This window comes from Carya illinoinensis, chromosome 9 (assembly GCF_018687715.1).
Source record: "Carya illinoinensis cultivar Pawnee chromosome 9, C.illinoinensisPawnee_v1, whole genome shotgun sequence".
NCBI classification, from domain to species: Eukaryota; Viridiplantae; Streptophyta; class Magnoliopsida; order Fagales; family Juglandaceae; genus Carya; species Carya illinoinensis.
Genome location: NC_056760.1, coordinates 5,637,494 through 5,658,258, shown reverse-complemented (window position 1 = coordinate 5,658,258; position 20,765 = coordinate 5,637,494). Strand labels below are relative to the sequence as shown.

The following is a 20,765-nucleotide window of genomic DNA, read 5'->3' as shown; positions in this document are numbered from 1 at the left end:
AATTAATATTAAAAAAGTATTATTAAATGTTAATAATAATTATATTCTAATTAGATTAATATTAAAAAAATTATTATTAAATGTTAATAATAATAATTATATTATATTACATTAATATTATTATATTATAATTAAATTAATATTAAAAAAGTATTATTAAATGTTAATAATAATTATATTCTAATTAAATTAATATTAGAAAAAGTATTATTAAATGTTAATAATAATTATATTATATTAAATTAATATTACAAAAAATTATTATTAAATGTTAATAGTAATTATATTCTAATTAAATTAATATTTAAAAAAGTATTATTAAATGTTAATAATAATTATATTCTAATTAAATTAATATTAAAAAAAGTATTATTAAATTTTAATAATAATAATTATTATATTATATTATATTAATATTACAAAAAAGTATTATTAAATGCTAATAGTAATTATATTCTAATTAAATTAATATTAAAAAAAGTATTGTTAAATGTTAATAATAATTATATTATATTTAATTAGTATTAAAAAATATTATTAAATGTTAATAATAATTATATTCTAAATGTTAAATGTTAATTATATTGATCTAATTAATTTAATTTATTTGTTTGAAATGATAAATTAATATTTTAATATTTGATGAATAAATAGTGGTCTTTCATCTTTAGCCAACTACTATAGTAAAAGTCTAAATTATTTTAAATTTATCTAATTTAATGTGAAAGATTTTTAAGTTAAATTATATAAAATTTGACCAAATATCCCATTTAACCAAACCAGTGTGAATGCTCTTAAGCTGATGCTGAGCCCGCCGAAATGATCACGTGATTCAGGCTTGAACAGGACAAATAGTTCAGCAAGAACCAGTATAAATCCCACACATCTGCCAGTGATCCCTACTCAGAGAAAACACATACTTATAAACACACTCAAAGCATCTTATAGTAGAAAAGGTTACATGCCTTTTGATCTTTAGCTTATCTTTTGCGATCATGAATTTTTCACAGTACTCTTTATTAATCCAATCGCAAGTCGATAAGATTAAGAAGAAGATGTCCTCAAGTACTTGTGATCCCTACTCGTTCATTTCTCCTTCTGCTTATGACACTGCATGGTTAGCCATGATACCAGATCCACACCAACCTCTGCAACCTATGTTCAAGAGCTGCTTGGAGTGGGTGCTACAAAACCAGAAAGGAGTCGGGTTTTGGGGTGAGTGTGATGCCCATGGCGTGCCCACCATTGAGTGCCTTCCTGCAACCCTTGCTTGCATAGTTGCACTTAAAAAGTGGAATACTGCCTCTGGATCATGCATTGAAAAAGGTAAGTACGTATATATAGCATACGGGCTATATATTCTTTACACTTGTATTTGAATTACCTAACGTATAGGTCTAAATGTGTACATAAACTTTGAAGAAAAATGCTCATCCTCGATCGTGAGACCAAGTCAACCCGAGACGATACACGACGATATCTTCCATATGGAGTTCTAAAATCTAAATGCATGCATGGCTCTTTCTTGTAGTTTAGGTGCTTTATGATCACCGAGCTAGATCAGGCCGTGGACCAAACAATTACATATTTAAGTACTAACTATTTTTTTTTTTTTTTTTTAATTCAGGGTTGGCCTTCCTCCATGCAAACACGGAGAAGGTCCTAAAAGAAATCAACCACCACTGTCCTCGTTGGTTTGCCATTGTTTTCCCTGCAATGGTTGAACTTGCACATACAGTAGGAGTAGAACTTGTCTTCCTCCATAGCTTGGACGGAGTGATGTCAGAATTATTCAATAAACGGCAACAGATTCTTGAACAGTACTTGGCCGTTTTCTTTTGGACTTGTGAATTTGTATTTAAGTTAATGGCTGCTTTCCTTCATCTTCAAACGAAATACTGATCTATTTCGCATGCTTAATTTCTTTGTAGGGAGAAAGTTGTGGACAAGTGTCGAAATCCCCCATTATTAGCATATCTTGAAGCACTGCCTGCATCTTACGAAATTGATCAAGACGAGATAAATAAGTACTTGAAGATCAGCAATGATGGCTCATTATTTCAATCCCCCTCCGCCACCGCAAGTGCATTTATGATTACGGGAAACAAACAGTGCATGGCTTATTTAGGGTCCCTTGTTCAAAGATGTGATAATGGAGGTCAGAAAATGCATTATTAAAAGCTACAACAAATGAAAAGTGATAATCTGATATATATATATATATATAATATAGTTTAAACTTTAATTTTTATATCCTAAAACTATTCACGTGTGAGTCAAACATTTCTTAAATGAATGTAAAATAATAATTAATTAAAATAGACAGATAAAGTGTAAAGTCATTTCAAAATCAAGATATTTATTTAATACCATATTAAATCATTGTTTATGAAAAAAAAATTAAAATGATGAAAAGACTTGTGTTTGATAAATAATTTAATTTATATGCATGGTTAAATACACAGCTAATACAATATCCACTTCTGTCTCTTATTGCTGGGGGAGTAATGTACCGATCATCTTTTTATCGCAGTTCCGCCGACATATCCCATGGATGAAGATCTCATGAACCTTTGCATGGTCAACCAGTTACAAAGGCTGGGCCTGGCTGAGCATTTTGTCCAGGAGACAGAAAAAGTTTTGGCAAAAGTTTACAGGTTGAAAAAAAGAAACATAATTGATATCATGTTGAGCATAACAGACGTACGTTTCTGTCTTTTTTTTCAATTATTAGCTAATACATATCCCACATAACACCATGTTGAGCATAACTTTCAGGAATTATTTGAATAAAAAATTCCAGTCGAAACCAAGAAATTCGGTTGCAGCACAGATATTCGGAGACTCTCTAGCATTCCGGCTCCTGAGGATGCATGGGTATGATGTACCGTCGGGTATGTTTCCAGATTCACGTTACAAGCTAGCTCCTCTTGCATTCGCTTGGAATTTGATAATTTAACTAATTATATATGCGTATTTTCCGTGTGCAGATAGCTTTTGTTGGTTCTTGCATCGTAAAGATATTCGAGATCAAATAGAAAACAACCATGAATACTTTTCAAGTTCGATGCTAAATGTCTATAGAGCTACAGATCTTATGTTTTCTGCAGAACATGACCTCGAGGAGGCTAGATCATTTTCAAAAGAATTACTTGAGACAATCGTGTCAGTGGGAACTAGAGACCAAAGTACTCATGATATTGTTACGTCATCCAACTTGAGGAGAGTGGTAATTCATTCATTTTCTTGACAAAATATTTTAAAATATTAAAAACGTATAACCATTAAGTAAACAGAAATGGGAATTAATGTTGAAAAACTGGATAGTCTTTTAAACAAGATGAGAGTTTTTTCGTCCATTTTTATGCATCATCTTTTTTATTTTTATTTTTATTTTATAGTAGTAAATTAAAAGTATTAAGATCAATAACTTGAAGGAAAACCAGTGAAAAAACAAAAATCGTCAAGACTAAACCAACACATGATCAACGTCTCAATTGTACGTGGACAAAACAAAAGTCATTATAAGGGTCCGGCCACTCATATCTCATCATGAACGTTGATGTTGAATAGGACGTTGCATATGTGTGCGGGAGACGGGAAGTTTCATGCACGAGCATCAGATAGATCACGACCTTTAAAATGAAACAAATAGCGACAAAAGCGGAAATGGAATCTATGAATTAAATGAAAACTCGTTTATTGAATTCAGTTTAAATTATATATGTACGTACCATTAATTGTACCAATATATAATTCATAATTAATTACTCTGAAAACGACTCGTATAGATTGAGCACGAGTTAAGTCTTCCATGGTTTGCTCGACTGGATCACATGGAATATAGGATGTGGATTGAAGAAAAGGACTCCAACTTTCTCTGGATGGGTAAAGCTTCTTCCCATAGGTATGCAGCTAGCTTCATTGTAAAACAGTAACCCTAAAAAGGATATTAATACTTCTAAATTCTCTTATAACCACGGCCAAGACGTCTTTATTAATTTGTTTAGTATATCAATTAACTAACAAATCTTTTAAACTCAGGTTGTCATATCCTTATAATGATGAATTACTGGGTCTTGCCAAGCAAAACTTTGAGTTTAGGCAATCAATATACAAGAATGAACTCGAGGAACTGAAAAGGTATCATTCGCTTTCGAATATGTTAACTTGTTCAACAATTTAGATCAGTTTTGAGAGCGTCACAAGTATATCTATATGTCGTTCATATATATATATATATATGCTAATCATGATTTGCCTGTTTCGAAACGAACTATCAATTAATAATGTCTGGCTCGATCTCTTCGAGATAGGTGGTCCAAGGACATGGGTCTCAGTGATATGGGATTTGGCCGAGAGAAAACTACCTATTGTTATTTTGCAGTTGCTGCCAGCAGTTCTTTGCCTCATGATTCCAGCATTCGAATGATGGTCGCAAAAAGTGCAATAGTTATTACAGTGGCCGATGATTTCTATGACATGGAAGGTTTTCTAATTGAGTTGCAAGTTCTCACCAACGCAGTTCGAAGGTAGCGCATAAACTAAATATTGCTCGTACCATTAATTCTTTTTTTTCTTTTCTTTTTTTTTGTTAATTAGTTAAGTCCTCTTTTTTATATTCTCTGAATATTTTGAATATCAGATGGGACGCTAAGGGCTTGAGTGGCCATGGTAAGGTTATATTTGATGCCCTTGATAATCTCGTGACTGAGATTGCAGCAAAATATTTTCAAGAAGAAGGAAGTGACGTAACATCCAAGCTCCGAGATATGGTATGCCAATGATTAGTACTTGGTAATTTAGACGGTCCCCCCCCCCCCCCCCCCCCCCCCCCAAAAAAAAAAAAACAAAAAATCCAGTATCTTTTAAATTGGAAGATAACGTCATTTTTCTTTTTGTGTTATAGTGGTATGAAACGTTTCTATCATGGTTTACGGAATCGATGTGGAGTAAAACTGGATGCATTCCCTCAGTGGATGAGTACCTTGAAACTGGCATGACTTCGATAGCCGCACACACCCTAGTTCTTCCAGCTTCATGTTTCTTGGACCCAAGTTTTCCAAATTCGAAACTCAGGGCACCCCAATATGCGAACATTACAAACCTACTCATGATAATCGCTCGTTTGTTGAACGACACACAGAGTTACCAGGTAACTTATTAATATTTTTTCCTAGTTAATTTGCTTCAATTCCACCAATTAAATTAAGAAACTTTTAAACCCTAGTAACAAGTACTGCATGCACCGATGACAGAAGGAAAAAGAGCAAGGGAAAGCGAACTTCGTTTCACTTTACCTAAAAGAAAACCCGGAGGCAGACATTGAGGAGTCAATCGCTTATGTGAGAGACATACTTGATAAAAAGAAGAAAGAGTTTCTCAAACAAGTTCTTATAGATGGATTTAGTGATTTTTCAAAACCATGCAAGTATCTCCACCTATCTTGTTTGAAAGTATTTCACATGTTCTTCAACTCTGCCAATCGATACGACTCCAACATAGCAATGCTTCAGGACATTAATGAAGCAATCTATATTCCTGTGGAAGTTGGAGGAAAAGAAAAGCAGCCTTTGAAGCCTGATCTGAAGTCACTGAAGCCCGTACCTCTTTATTCTGGAGCAACCAGCGAAAAGCTGAAAATCAACTCTCAGTACTTTAACCGTCCCAGCTCCAAGCTTTGGAGGATGGGAAGTTCTGCAACAGTACAACATGAGGTCTCTAGGCTGCAGCTTGCTTCAAGAGTTAGATTTTGGGGAGTGTCTACACCACAAAAAGTTAGATTTTGCTTCATTTAATTAATTAAGTCGGATCCCGAAATCATGTATTTGCAGTATTTAGCTCCGAAAATTAATAGATTGTGTAGCGTTGGCATGTGAAAATATGTTGGAATAATATTAGTGGGAACCAATATGTATGATATAATAATAAGGTCATTAGGACTGGGATCATTTAATGACTAATATCGTCTTTTTAATCGTTATTCTTTCTAACCAATCATGCGTTCATGTTGAATGACACACAGAACTACCAGGTAACTTAATTAATGAGTATATCTTCGTATATATATAGTTTCTTCATTTCCAGTACCAATATATCCTGTGAGATATTTTAAGAATCTAATTATAAAGGGGCAAAATGACAGAAGGAAAAAGAGGAAGGGACGGTAAACTTTGTTTTACTCTACTTGAAGAAAAACCCAGAGGCTAACATTGAAGAGTCCATTGCTTTTGTGAGAAACATTTTGGATTAAATGGAGAAAGAGTTGCTTTAACATGTTCTTATAGATGGATTAAGTGATTTTCCCAAACAATGCAAGTATCTCCATCTATCGTGTTTGAAGGTATTTCAGATGTTCTTCAACTCTACCAATCGATACTACTCCAACACAGAAATATTGCTTCAAGACATCAGCAAAGCAATCTATATTCCTGTTGAAGTTGGAAACAAAAAGTTTCTGAAACCTCTGAAGCCTGTGCCACTTTTCTCAAGACCAAAGATGAATGAAAATACGAAAATCAGCAATGTTCTCTTCAACCGGCCCTCCAAGCATTACATGATGAGGAGAAGTACTACTTTATCAACACAGTGGGTCTCTTGGCCTGCTTCAAGCGATCATGGACATGGGAAAATGTGTATGCTAACAAAAGTTTTTTGTTTCACTTAATTAGTGATGTGTTTCCGGTATTAGTAATGTTTGCTATATCTCTTTCGCTTTGCCAGTTCCTATATATACATTGCATCTGCATATTGCAGGAACAATCTGCCATATTAAGTAGGTGCATGGTTTACGACGTTTATCCTATCTTATAGTAATAAAGTCGTCATCGACTATGTTTGTGCTACCTAAATTCTTAATGCTCAATGTCTCACTCGGCAGCTGAGATTTATTGCAAACTCGATTTGTATGAAATTTTATCGGGACTAAGATTTTGATCCTACCGTACCGTATTGATAATGCTTAAAAGATTGGTTGCTGTGTTGCGTATATATCCACGTGCCTAGGGGTGTAAATTATCAGTCCAGTCCGGTTAATCCATTCGGTTTGGCTTAATTATTTTATTATTATTATTTTTTTTGCAAATAAGTTAATAAAAAAGATTATTAAAATTAAGTAAATTATTAATGTTGATTATGTAACTAATTTATTAAAAAAGTATTTAACTATAATTATATTTATGATATTGATAGTTACTTACTAACTTAGACTTTACTCTAAAATAAAAAAATAAAAATTGTACTTTACTCTTTAGTATGCATAATTAGTAATAATGTCATACATTTTATATATGATTAATGAATATCAAATAATTTCATTATACATAGATTATTCATGTTTGCTTGCAAAAAAAAAAAAAAAATACCTAATTACTAAGTATAAATAGTAGAGGATGTATAAATTAGATGAAAATTACATCATTAACTTATATAATTACTATATAAAAATAATATATTAAATTATGAAAAAAAATATTTATAAAAAATATAGATAGGGGTTCGTTCCGATCTAGTCTAAAATTTATAGACCTCGAAACTGGACCAAATTTATTCGGTCCACAATTTTTGGGATCGAGACCAACCGGTACATTATTTGGTCCAGTCCGATTGGTTTTTTCAATCTGGACCGAATTTTGTACACCCCTACACATGCCTATTTAAATTGATAAGACTCCCCAGGTAGGACCCTAGAGTTCATTTGTTGTAATCCTTCTTCACTACTTTTAATTAGGACTTTGTGATGGGGCTCAACCCCCTACCATCTCGCCGTCCACCTCCCTAGCCCCACCTAGGCAAAGTGGGCAACCTTGCCCACAAGTTTTGAAGGGGCTGGGCAGGCTAGGCCTTGGCCTGCCTGCATTATACCCCACCCCGAGCCAGCCACACACACACACAGAAAAAATCCTAAGCATAAAACAATGTCATTCTCCATGGAACCACAACCACGATTTAGTTGTAGATCCTTTGCTCAAATCGTAGTCTTGCCGTGTGCTGTGGCGATGATTTAAATTATTTTTTCTGCTATATATCTTTTTTTGTACTTTGTAATTTGTTGGATTTATTGCTAGAAGATAGGTTTGTAGAGTTTAGGAATGGACCTGTAGATTTGATGTTGTTTTTTTGTTGTTTTACGCTGTGGGTGGGTGCATGGTGGACAATAGGGAATTGACGGACCACGGGGCCAATCTGTCCCTCAACATGGGGACGAGGCACCCAGCTTATAATGCATGGGGGTAGATTCCAGGAGAGCAAACCTCATCCCCTGGCCAATGGCTCGTTAGGATATGTAAAATTTTAAAATTTATAAACTTTGGGTACTTCTTTTAAAAGAAAACCAATGGCTCGTTAGGCCGATATGTAAAATATTATCTTAGAATATAAGTGAATAGCAGTGAAATTATTCGAATTAAAATATTTTATTGAATTTTGATAAATGAGAGTGAAAAAATTGAATAAAATACAAAAAGTTAAAATAAAATTGAATATCATTTTTTTAAATTTAAAAATATTAATGTATTGTTTTTGTTATTTTGTTTAAAAATTTGAGAAAGTTGTAATGATTAGGTAATGATCAGACGAAAAAGTTAAATATTTAAAATTGAAAATATTTTATATATATTTGAGTGATGTTTAGGAAGGAAATATATTATATATCATACTCTCATCCTACTATATAAGATGTGTTACATTTATCATCATTAGATGATAAAGAATAATTCATATCTTATATAGTGAGATGAATAGTGGGATGCTAATGTGGTGTATAAGATTTTCCATTTAAGAATTATGGCTCATGTGTTCCAAAATGTACCCTAAATATAAAATTTACATAAAAGAATATTATTTTAATAATAAAGTTTATTTTATTTTAAGAAAATATACGATATTTGTATACACTAAAATCACTTCATCAACTAAAACACCCAAACATATGGTGTAATAAATATATAAAGAAAAATTATTTGCATAAGCACTAAATAGATAAGTACCGTACATGAAATCCTTTATAAAAGAAAAGTAGATCCCATTATGAAAAAATAGAAGAGATCAATATTTTCTTTTTTAATTAGTGAAATTCACAATTTTATCAAAAAAAGATCTACACCAAGTTTATATATTTAAAACTTATATGATCTACCTATCGTGACTCTAAAAAAGGGTACGTATAAGTCATCTTATCCATTTTTTTTTTTTTGTTTTTTTTGAAAGTGATATCTTATCCATTTAATAAGTGCATCCGATACCGCATTATTTTACAAAAACCGGCGCCTACAATGCAAAAGCAGGCTAACTAGAAAGGACCCGCGATTTGAACGAAGGAATTAATGCGCCATGCGTGCAAGTAGTTTTGCTAACTGCAAGGAGACAACACATGTGAACATATGCAGTTTTGCTAACTGGTCGGATTCACAAAATCGATTATTTTAATCACTTAAAATATAAAGAAATATGTTGCTATATTATATTTTTTTTGCATCAATTTGAATAACGTAAAAAATTATTTTTCTTGCAGTGACGGGTAAATAAATAATAGGAAGTAGTAAGTTTATTAGTATCTTATACATTATAGATAAGTGCATAAGTTTTTTTCAAAAATATAAATAATTAAGAAATTTAAATGAAAAATTAATTTTCAATAATAAATCTTACTATATTTTATTTAAAAAGGAGTGTGAAACATATACGAGAAATTATTAATTAAGTAGCCGTGATTTTAACAAATTAAGGATAAAGACAATATGATGACCTCCGCTTGGGACTAATTTACATGTTGGATTATATATACATTAGAATTGAAAGTTATTATAATTAAGCTTCATAAATATCATATATAAATAATAAACATTTTCTTAATTTGTGAAAGGCACCCCATGCATGAATCATTGCTGGAAAAGGACAGTACATCATGTATCCATCAGTTGAAATTGAAGTCATGTACGTGGAAATTAAATAATCAAACGTACTGGTGGAATTAATTCCTAACCATCCACTTTAACTAAGATATGCACGTACATTGCATATAGACTAGCCGCCTACAATATTCTAAAACCAATTTAAGTCCCCGGTTAGGACCCCACGCTAGCTGGTTTGACATTTTGACCAAGAATGCATGCATGGGGCGCTGGGCATGATGTGCGTGTGGAGATCATCGTCAACAATGAGACGTATATAGCAAGCTATCCTGTAACCGTGATTCTCGTGTATACATATATCTTGGATATATAAACAGTACTCTTTCAACATTTTCATCCCGGCCGCCTGGAAATTATAAATTAGCAACCACTCAAATGGCAGACTACATGATTAATAAGAATTGAGACATGACGTACATATATATATATATATATATATATATATACACATATCATGTAATGCATAAATCATGATCTGCACATATGAGACCATAATTGGTATATAAAAGTTTGCATCTAAACTTCTCTTCATCTTTGGAAGAACCGAATTAGATGGGGCAAAACAACAAATTAAAGCCGCAATAAAGAGGAAATAAAACAGAAAAAAAATATTCTTTGAATTCTATAAATCTTAATCCTTTATTTAAAATGGAAGATTTATGATCTTCCTAGATCGATATATCTCTTTTTATTTTTTCCTTTCCGTACGTGGTTACGGCCATATATACTGATCATCATCCGCGCGCAGATGATTATAATTTATACCCTACTAATTTATAATTATCATGACCAGCAACGTTGCTGATCATTCTGTATATTTTCCATGTGAATTTGTTGGCACGTTGTCGATCGATAGATTTCAAATGTAATTTAATGTTCAGTAAGGAGATCGAAAAATTCAATTTGAACTCGCTTGTTTTTTTCTACTTCTCTTAGTATGCTTAGTGACAACGACATATGTGTCGAAAAGTGCTTTTTGAATTGAAGTTATATATGCAGTTTTGATATCTATAGTCAAAATTATAGTCAAAATACCGAAACGTATCTAAAACTGCCATAATTAAGAAAAGATCATGGTTTCCAACCATCTCTGTGCTGATTTTCCAACTCAAGGTATTTCATTACTATCAACATGCAGTCTAACTCGGATCCTCTATATCAGATAGACATTATCTAAGCTACACAATTCTTCATGTATAAGTCCCAAAATTTGACTGTCGATCGTGACATGTTGTTTTGAGGATATGGATCCGACTTACCAACAATATGGAAGATCAATCATTAGTGTTTAAGATTTTGTTTATATGTTGAGTTGAGTTGAATTAAACTCTTTATAAATAATAGTGAATTGAGATAATTGAGTAAATTTTATGAAGTCCGCTTAAAATGAATTTAGTAATTTAAAAATTAAATATTTAAATATTAAACTCAATTTAAAATTAAATTAAATTAAATTAAATTAAATTGATTTCAATATTTTATAATATTCAAACGGGTCCTAAGATATGATCACATGACACGTACGTAGTACATCATTTTGCCTCAGACCGCGCGAATCACACGATCTTCCGAATCAAGAAAAGACAGACAGTTCGGTTTTGAACGAATACCACGCGATAACATGATTTCTTCTGAACTTCGTACGTCAAGCCCTAGCTGTCAAACATAATTAATATCGCCGCAACATATATTTTAATTCTGACATGAATGATATTTTGGCGTGCGTGTCTATTTTAGATTTGTGAATTTCCTCGAAGGCGTAGGAAACATTACACGTGCGCTCTATTAATGTTTGGACGAAGACCATCCACACGTACACCATGACTTGGCCAGTCTTATCAATTATTAATGGTGTGTTGCAAATACAACAATCGACAATGAGGCCGCGGTTTCGATTAAAGGACCTAAAAAACACAAAGGTGTCGATGGATCTAGATTCAGCCGTATAAACAAGTGCCTGCTTTTGTTTAATTACGTGATGTACGTGTGATGGCCATCGACATATTTATGTTGGGAAGATGAAGTATACCGTATCATTTTTGTAATTATCTTTATGATCTCTTAGGGGAAACGAAATCGATTGGACATTTGCACTCTGTTTTCGGAGACAAATATCAGGCTCTGGTTCGGTGGTTACCTTCTCAAATTATTAGAAACAGTTCAATGCCCCATTGTAATATAAAAAAAATCGTGTTTGCCTTGTTCCTAGAGGTCATCCGTACAAATCGTCGGTAACAGATTTTTGAAAAGAAAGGGAACTCAAAATCGGATTCAAATTCCTTGGAATTATATTTTCGAATTATTAGATTGTTGGATTTAAAGATAAATATACACAATATTAATTAAATTAATGCGAGATTTGCCATGCTACAAATTTAAATAATCAAGAATCAAATACCATAAAATGATAACTGTTATAATATGCTATATCTTCTTCTTTTTGAATTAAATCATTCAAATTGAAAAAGATATATGGCTCGTTTGAACACTTTCGATCGAGTATCTCAAAATTATGTGAATAGTTATAAAATAATATGTGAATAATAATAAAATTATTTAAATTAAGATATTTTTATTGAATTTTGAAAAATGATAGACAAAAAGTTGAATAATAATATTATAAAATTAAAAACTGTTTGAATATAAATTTTAATATTATTTTTGTTTTGAAGTTAGAAAAAGTTGTGTTGATTGTTGTGTATAACTTTTAAGTTTATAGAAGTTGTAATAATTACATGAAAGGAAATGCTAGTTTGCCTCATGGGTTTGATCGTTGTTACATTCTAATTTCTTTTCATTTTTTGTTTAAATATTTAAAGAAGTTACTACTAATGAATTTGTGTATTTTATTTTTTTAAATGTTTAAAGATGTTCAAAAAATGTTTGAAAAAAAAGAAGAAGTGAGATTGCACTAAGGGCGCACCAGTGGTAAGAGCTGGGCGGCAAAGTAGAAGCATTCTTAAATGAAAAGGTTGAAAATCTAATATTGAAAAGGGTTTTAACTTTTGTGTTTAAGTAATGTTTAAGAATGAGAAATAATATTTATAGTCATAAAGTGTACAAGTACAATGCACTTCTGTTGAGAAAAATTGATAAATATGAGACCCACATAAAAAATTATTTTTTTAATAGTAAACCCTACATTTTTTAAAAAATGAGTGTGCGATGTTTGTACAATCCATAAATATATTTAGCATTACTAGGTGTGCAAGACTCACATACTCCATTTGAAAAAAGGTAATGATACCCTTACGCTTTCTTTTCTACCCGGCTATTTGTTTTTTTCTTTTGCTCTTTGAATCAGAACTAAAAATTCTAGAACATGAGTTGCATAATCTAGTAGAAAATAAATTCAATTAATCAACATAATCATATAATTTAATTGGAAATAAATATAAAACTGACATTCGTTTACTCTCAGTCATTTTTTCTTTTATAAAATTGAATTTATTTTCTTTTAAATTATGCAAGAAGACCTCATGTTATAGGATTTTTAAATTCGGATTTAAATAATAAAATGAACAAAAAAATTTGGTTTGTAAATAAGGTGTAAGGGTATCGTTATATTTTAAAAAAATTAGATAAATCTAAAACTCAGTTAATTAAAAAATTATTTTTTAAATAATTGATTCTAGAGATTTGAAGGAGTTGCACACCTTATAATTAATAAGTAATGTCACTCAACCTCTCTAACCTTTATACATTAAATTTTTTAATATTTTTTTAGTTCATTCGTATTAAATTAATTGAATTTTTTATTTATTTTTCATATATTAAATATTTAATAATAAAAAATAATAATAATTAAAGAATATAATTTATAAAGATTATGTAAATAGTAAGATATTGTTTAGTTTTTTTCTTAATAATATTTGGGGTCACGTCTAATTTTTAAAATTTTGCAACATTACTTTGATTTGACCTTCTTTCTTTTGCGGTAATTCGCTGGCCGCCTCTGTCGGGATTATGTACGTGCTGAATGGGTCCAGTACTTGACGGGGCTTCTCTTATGACAAGGCAATTAATAACATCTGACTACTGACTTCAGCACGTGATTGACTTAATGGCACATTAACGATGGAGGATCATTACGTTAGAGTCTGCACCCATGAGATTTCACACCTCCACGTATACATGTGGCCGGAAAGAAACACAAGAACAAGAATATGTAAAAGCATGGTTCACATACTCACGTACGACCGCAGAATCAGTATAAATAGCAATATACATTATGATCTACTTGAAGCTCACATAAGCTGGCCTTTGCAAGTAGAATTATAATTAAGTCACTTGAAGATCTATCCTTGGCTTATTATTATTTTTTCCATCATGGATTTATCACAATCTTCAATCCAATCTCAAGTTAATATGATCAAGGAAAAGATGTTCTCAACTCATGCTCCCCAGTACTCCTTCGTTTCTCCTTCTGCTTATGATACCGCATGGCTAGCCATGATACCTGATCCAACCAAACCTTTAGGCCAACCCACATGCATGTTCAAGAATTGCTTGGACTGGGTGCTTTGCAACCAGAACGAACAAGGTTTTTGGGGAGAGTGTGATGCCCATGGCATGCCCACCATTGATTGCCTTCCTTCAACCCTTGCTTGTATAGTTGCACTCAAAAAGTGGAATACTGGAGGCGAAAGTATCAAGAAAGGTACATGCTGCTTATAAATATGAAATAGAAGTATATATGTTGCCCATATATATGCGGGAACATTCGTTCCCCACTTGGCTTACAAAATAGCCATCTCTCTTCAGTACCAGTTAGGTTGCATGCATCGTCACTTTCATTACCTTTCTTTTTTATGAAGCGAGCGTTTTTCACTAAATTTGTCATCAGATCATTACAGCTAATTCGTACCATGTCAACCAAGAAGATACATGCACGTACGATATCGTCCATATGAGTCCACAAATGCATATGACTCTTTCTTCTTGTATTATTAGGCGTTTTTGACATTGGTAGGCGTAACTTCTTCTTAATCCTGCAGGATTGGCCTTCGTCCATGCAAACACGGAGAAGCTTATCAGAGAGATGAACAAGCAATACTGTGACCGTTGGTTTGCCATTGTTTTCCCTGCAATGGTTGAGCTTGCAAATACAGTAGTTGGCGAACAGCTTGTCTTCCCCTATAGCTCAATAGGAGTTGTTTCAGAATTATTAAAGAAACGGCAACAGATTCTTGAAAAGTACCCACACACCCCCAGGCCATTAATTTCTTTGCGAATTGTGAATGATTTCAATATTACTGTTTGGCCGGTTTCCTCGATGCGAAGCGAAATACCATAGTTTTTGTTCTTTCTATGTAGGGAGAAACTTGTGGATGTGCACCAAAATTCCCCACTATTGGCATATCTTGAAGCGCTGCCTGCATCTTATGATATTGATGAAGATGTTATACTTAACCAGTTGAGCAATGATGGCTCATTATTCCAATCCCCCTCCGCCACAGCACGTGCATTTATGGCCACGGGAAGCAAAGAATGCATGGCTTACTTAGTATCACTCGTACAAGGATATGATAACGGAGGTGATGATCAGAAAGTTTCTTTATCCTTATAGCTATATAGGTTTAACAAACCGTAGAACGCTTTTTTTTTTTTAAGATTTTTGTGTTAAACGTACGTACGTTGGATTTTATCGCAGTTCCGAGGACCTATCCCATGGATGAAGACCTCATAAACCTTTGCGTGGTCAATCAGCTCGTACGGTTGGGCATAGCTGAGCATTTTTTCCTAGAGATAGAAGAAATCTTGGCACAAGTTTACAGGTATTAAGGAAGCAAATTAACGTACACATCTATTTTTTGTAAATAATTCTTTTCGCGGACTCACGTCAGTATATTCTTCCTCGTTTAAGATATATATATATATGTAAAGATATATATATATATATGTATACGTGTATATATATATATATAGAGAGAGAGAGAGAGAGAGAGAGAGAGAGAGAGAGAGAGAGAGAGAGAGAGAGAGAGAGAGAGAGAGAGAGAGAGAGAGAGAGAGAGAGAGCTAGTTATCCATGCAAGCTGTTGCTAAAGTACATCGATCAAAGAACATTTTTTTCTTTTTTCTGTTTCCCATATATATATATATTCCCTGTTTTCCATTCGCTCATCTCACCATCATTTTGTTGAGCACAACTTTCAGGAATTATCTGAATCAAGAAGCTTGGCCGAAGATCAATTCAGACGTTGCAGCACAGTTATTCAAAAATTCACTAGCGTTTCGCCTCCTGAGGATGCATGGGTATAGTGTATCATCGGGTATGTATCCGGCTGCAAGTTATAACCATTTGCCCCTCTATATATATTTTCTTTGACGTGATACATTTCTGTCTGGCCTAAAACTATATATGCATCTTTCTTTCCATGTGCAGATATGTTTTGCTGGTTCTTAAACCATGAAGATATTCGAGTCCAAATAGAAAACAACCCCGAATACTTTTCAAATGCCCTGCTTAATGTCTATAGAGCAACAGATCTCATGTTTTCAGGAGAACATGATCTTCAGGAAGCCAGATCATTTTCGAAACAAATACTTGAGAAAATCTTATCACTGGGAACTAGAGATCAAACTCATCTTTCATCGCCGAACTTGCGGCAGAGAGTGGTAATTTTTATTAACTAGATATAATAATGTCTGAATTTGTGTTAAGATTTACGGATGGAATGTTACTTTATTTCAAACTATTTCATTTATTTTAACCTAGAAAATTAAATCAATTTCGACATAAAAAAGTTATATCCATCTCAATAGAATCTATAAAATATTACTATTTATCACTCAATTCAATTCAATATCTAAACATAGCATGATACTCTACGTATTCTTTATTTTGTTTAAAAAAAAAGAAGGAAATTGGAATCTCATGTGAAAAAATTAAGTTATTCACAATGAATATCACTTTTTCGTGGAGTGCGCGAAAATTATACTTACTAAAAATATACCTAGGTCCTAGACATCAGTCTTAATTAATATTGAAAGGTGGAAACTTTAATATCAATTAATTAATAAAAAAAATTTTATTTATCATATCTTACACCATACATCAACAAGTAATTTGCTATTATTATTCTATTTAAATATATATATATATATTGATGTGTAAATATGTCATATATATTTAAATAAAAAAATAAAAATAATAAATTACGTATGAATATATGATACGAGAAAGAATAGTAGGATTTATGATAAGAAGCATATAATATACTCTAAGATAAAACAAAGAATGGCGTTGGAGTAGCACTTAACTAGCTAGGGACAAACATCTCCATAACATTGTTTGCACGTTTTGTCGTTAACCATGAAGTCCATAACATTGTTTGAACGTTTTGTCGTTGGTCAAATTAAGATACTGCTACTACTTAACTAGCTAGGGACAAACGTTTTGTCGTTAATCATGAAGTTCAAATTAAGATACTGCTACTACCTAACTAGCTAGGGACAAACGTCTCCATAACATTGTTTGCACGTTTTGTCGTTAATCATTAAGGTCAAAGATACTGCTTCTTCATGCTGAAGTAGTTTACATGACACGCCGCACGCTGGTGTTACTACCTCGGAACGTGCACCTGGCCGGAAAAGTAGAAAGTACTGACATTTCTGAAGTGATATTATTCCTAGAAATACAAATTCAATTAAAATTATGCATGCACCAGTAACTTTTGTTTTAAAGATCGATAAAAATGAGACATGACAATAATAATGATCTTACTGCGCGCAAATTAACATCTTGTATATATAGATTGAGCATGAGTTAAGTCTGCCTTGGTTTGCTCGACTGGATCACCTGGAACATAGGATGTGGATCGAGGAAAATTACTCCAATTTTCTCTGGATGGGAAAGGCTTCAACCGAAAGGTATTGTATATGTAGCTCCCTTCTTATAGTCTCTGTAAAAGTTTTTTTTTTTTTTAAAGGAAATTAATGTTAGTATGATTTTCAATAGTATCCATTAAATGTGTCTATTTATATATTTTAAATTTTTTTATTAGTTAAAGAAATGAGTATTAGTGAATTTATATATGTTTTTTAATTTTTCTTAATGATCAAGTATGTTTAAAAAATACTTAAAATAAAAATAAATATAAAAAAAAAAATTTATACTAGTGTGCATATTTAGAGTGGACTCGAGCATTGTCCTTTTCTACGTTGCAGAGAGTGAAAGAGAATGGAATATTCGGAGTGCAGAGCTAGTACTTGATCTTCGCATCCGGTCACTAATTAACAAATCTTTTGATGAAATCAGGTTTCCATGCTCTCATAATAGTGCACTAGTACGTCTTGCAAGGCAAAACTACGAGTTAAGGCAGTCAATCTATCAAAATGAACTGGAGGCGTTGAAAAGGTATGATACGCTTTCAATTAGACCTAATCATTGACCTTTAATTTGTTTCTTTTAGCTAGAACGTTACAAATGCAAGTGTCAATATATATATATATATATTTAGAAAAAAGATATCTGACTTTTCAAATGAGAGATAGATCATAATTAACTGAGATAAAATAAATCATATATCATTTGTTTTTTATTTAAGGCTGCAGTTCAAAATATTTATATATAGCAGCAATAATAAATGTTGTAGTTCCATTTTATGCGTCTATATCTTTCGCATTTAAACTTTTAAAACTTGGACAAGAACTTGAGGGGATTAATCCCCATATATACGCAAATAGTACTTTTCCAATTTCTCGCCAGTACTCATTAATGTCTTGCTTCTTCGACCGAGATAGGTGGTCCAAGGAGTGGGGACTTACTGATATGGGATTTGGTCGAGAGAAAACTACGTATTGTTACTTTGCTATTGCTACCAGCAGTTCCTTACCTTTTGATTCAAACATACGAATGATGGTCGCAAAGAGTGCAATAGTTATTACAGTGGCTGATGATTTCTATGACACCGAAGGTTCTTTAATTGAGTTGAAAGGTCTCACCAACGCAGTTCAAAGGTAGATCACTGTTATTGCTCGTACCATTAATTCTTTTTTTTTTTTTTTTTTGTTAATTCATTAAGTCCTGTTTTTTGTATTCTCTTAATTTGAATATCAGATGGGACGCTAAGGGCTTGAGTGGCCATAGTAAGGTTATATTTGATGCCCTTGATAATCTCGTGACTGAGATTTCAGCAGAATATTTTCAAGAAGAAGGACGTGACGTAACATCCAAGCTCCGAGATATAGTAAGTCAATGTTTACTTGGTAATTTAGACGTCACCCCCCCCCCCCCCCCCCCCCCAACCACAAAAAAAAAAAAAAAAAATCCAGTATCTTCTTTTAATCTTTTAAATTGCGAGATGATGTCATTTTTCTTTTTTGTGTTATAGTGGTATGAAACCTTTTTATCATGGTTTACGGAATCGATGTGGAGTAAAACTGGATGCATACCCTCAGTGGATGAGTACCTTGAAACTGGCATGACTTCGATAGCCACACACACCCTTGTTCTTCCAGCTTCATTTTTCCTGGACCCAAGTTTTCCTAATTCCAAACTCGGGCCACCCCAATATGAGAACATTACAAAACTACTCATGATAATCGCTCGTTTGTTGAACGACACACAGAGTTACCAGGTAACTTAATTATTTTTTTTCCTAGTTAATTTGTTTCAATTCCACCAATTAATCCAAATTATATATGAAACTTTTAAACCCTAATAACAAGTACTGCATGCACCGACGACAGAAGGAAAAAGAGCAAGGGAAAGCGAACTTCGTTTCACTCTACCTAAAAGAAAACCCGGAGGCAGACATTGAGGAGTCAATCGCTTATGTGAGAGACATACTTGATGAAAAGAAGAAAGAGTTTCTCAAACAAGTTCTTATGGATGGATTTAGTGATTTTTCAAAACCATGCAAGTATCTCCACCTATCTTGTTTGAAAGTATTTCAGATGTTCTTCAACTCTGCCAATCGATACGACTCCAACATAGAAATGCTTCAGGACATTAATAAAGCAATCTATATTCCTTTGGAAGTTGGAAAAGAAAAGCAGCCTTTGAAGCCTAATCTGAAGCCAGATCTGAAGCCACTGAAGCCAATACCTCTTTATTCTGGAGCAACGAGCGACAAGCTGAAAATCAACTCTCAGTACTTTAACCGTCCCAGCTCCAAGCATTGGATGAAGGGAAGTTTTGCAACACAACAGGTCTCTAGGCTGCAGCTTGCTTCAAGAGTTAGATTTTGGGGAGTGTCTACACCACAAAAAGTTAGATTTTGCTTCACTTAATTAAGTCGGTTCCCGAAATAATGTATTTTATGTATTAATTAGCTCCAAAAATTAGTAGATTGTGTAATCATGTTATTGGCATGTGAAAATATGTTGGAATATTAATATTAGTGTGAACCAATTTGTATGATATAATAATAAGGTCATTATGGGCTCATTTGGAAATAGATCTAATCTCAAAATTCTCATCTCATCTCATCCCATCTCATTTCTAAACATAATTCAAATATAAAAATTTTCAAACTAATCACTACAATCTTTTCAAACTAATAATTACAACTTTTCTAAAATTTCAAACAAAAAATAAAAAACAATTCAACTTTTTCAAATCTCTAAACAAAAGTAGTATTATAAAACAATATTTTAATAATATTTTAACTTTATAATATTTTTTCATTCAACATTTTCTCTATCATTTTTCAAAACTTAAAAAATACTCAACTTAAATTATCTTACTACCATTCACAAATTATTTTGTTACTATTCATAAAATTTTCATCTCATCCCACTTCCAAAACCAACCCTAAGACTGTGATTTAATCACTAATATCGTCCTTTTGATTGTCTTTCTTTCTAACCAATCACTTGTTAAAAGGATAATAATATATTTAAAAATTA

The 20,765-nt window shown here is 32.5% G+C and overlaps 2 protein-coding genes across 2 annotated transcripts; both read left to right on the top strand.

The window, feature by feature from the left end:
* Positions 1-915: 915 nt before the first annotated feature.
* On the top strand, positions 916-5,970 carry LOC122277255 (S-linalool synthase-like). The gene is made up of 12 exons (XM_043087191.1): positions 916-1,326; positions 1,628-1,820; positions 1,932-2,158; positions 2,534-2,657; positions 2,779-2,894; positions 2,991-3,229; positions 3,792-3,907; positions 4,045-4,143; positions 4,317-4,532; positions 4,646-4,775; positions 4,910-5,155; positions 5,259-5,970. Exons 1-12 carry the CDS (start codon positions 996-998, stop codon positions 5,796-5,798), a joined length of 2,577 nt encoding a protein of 858 aa, XP_042943125.1. The 5' UTR covers positions 916-995; the 3' UTR covers positions 5,799-5,970.
* An 8,173-nt stretch (positions 5,971-14,143) lies between these two features.
* On the top strand, positions 14,144-20,338 carry LOC122275634 (S-linalool synthase-like). Its single transcript, XM_043084774.1, has 12 exons — positions 14,144-14,571; positions 14,909-15,107; positions 15,228-15,448; positions 15,565-15,688; positions 16,068-16,183; positions 16,297-16,529; positions 17,668-17,783; positions 18,172-18,270; positions 18,657-18,872; positions 18,973-19,102; positions 19,247-19,492; positions 19,605-20,338. The coding sequence occupies exons 1-12, from the start codon at positions 14,241-14,243 to the stop codon at positions 20,145-20,147; spliced, it is 2,574 nt and encodes an 857-aa protein (XP_042940708.1). The 5' UTR covers positions 14,144-14,240; the 3' UTR covers positions 20,148-20,338.
* Positions 20,339-20,765: the final 427 nt, after the last annotated feature.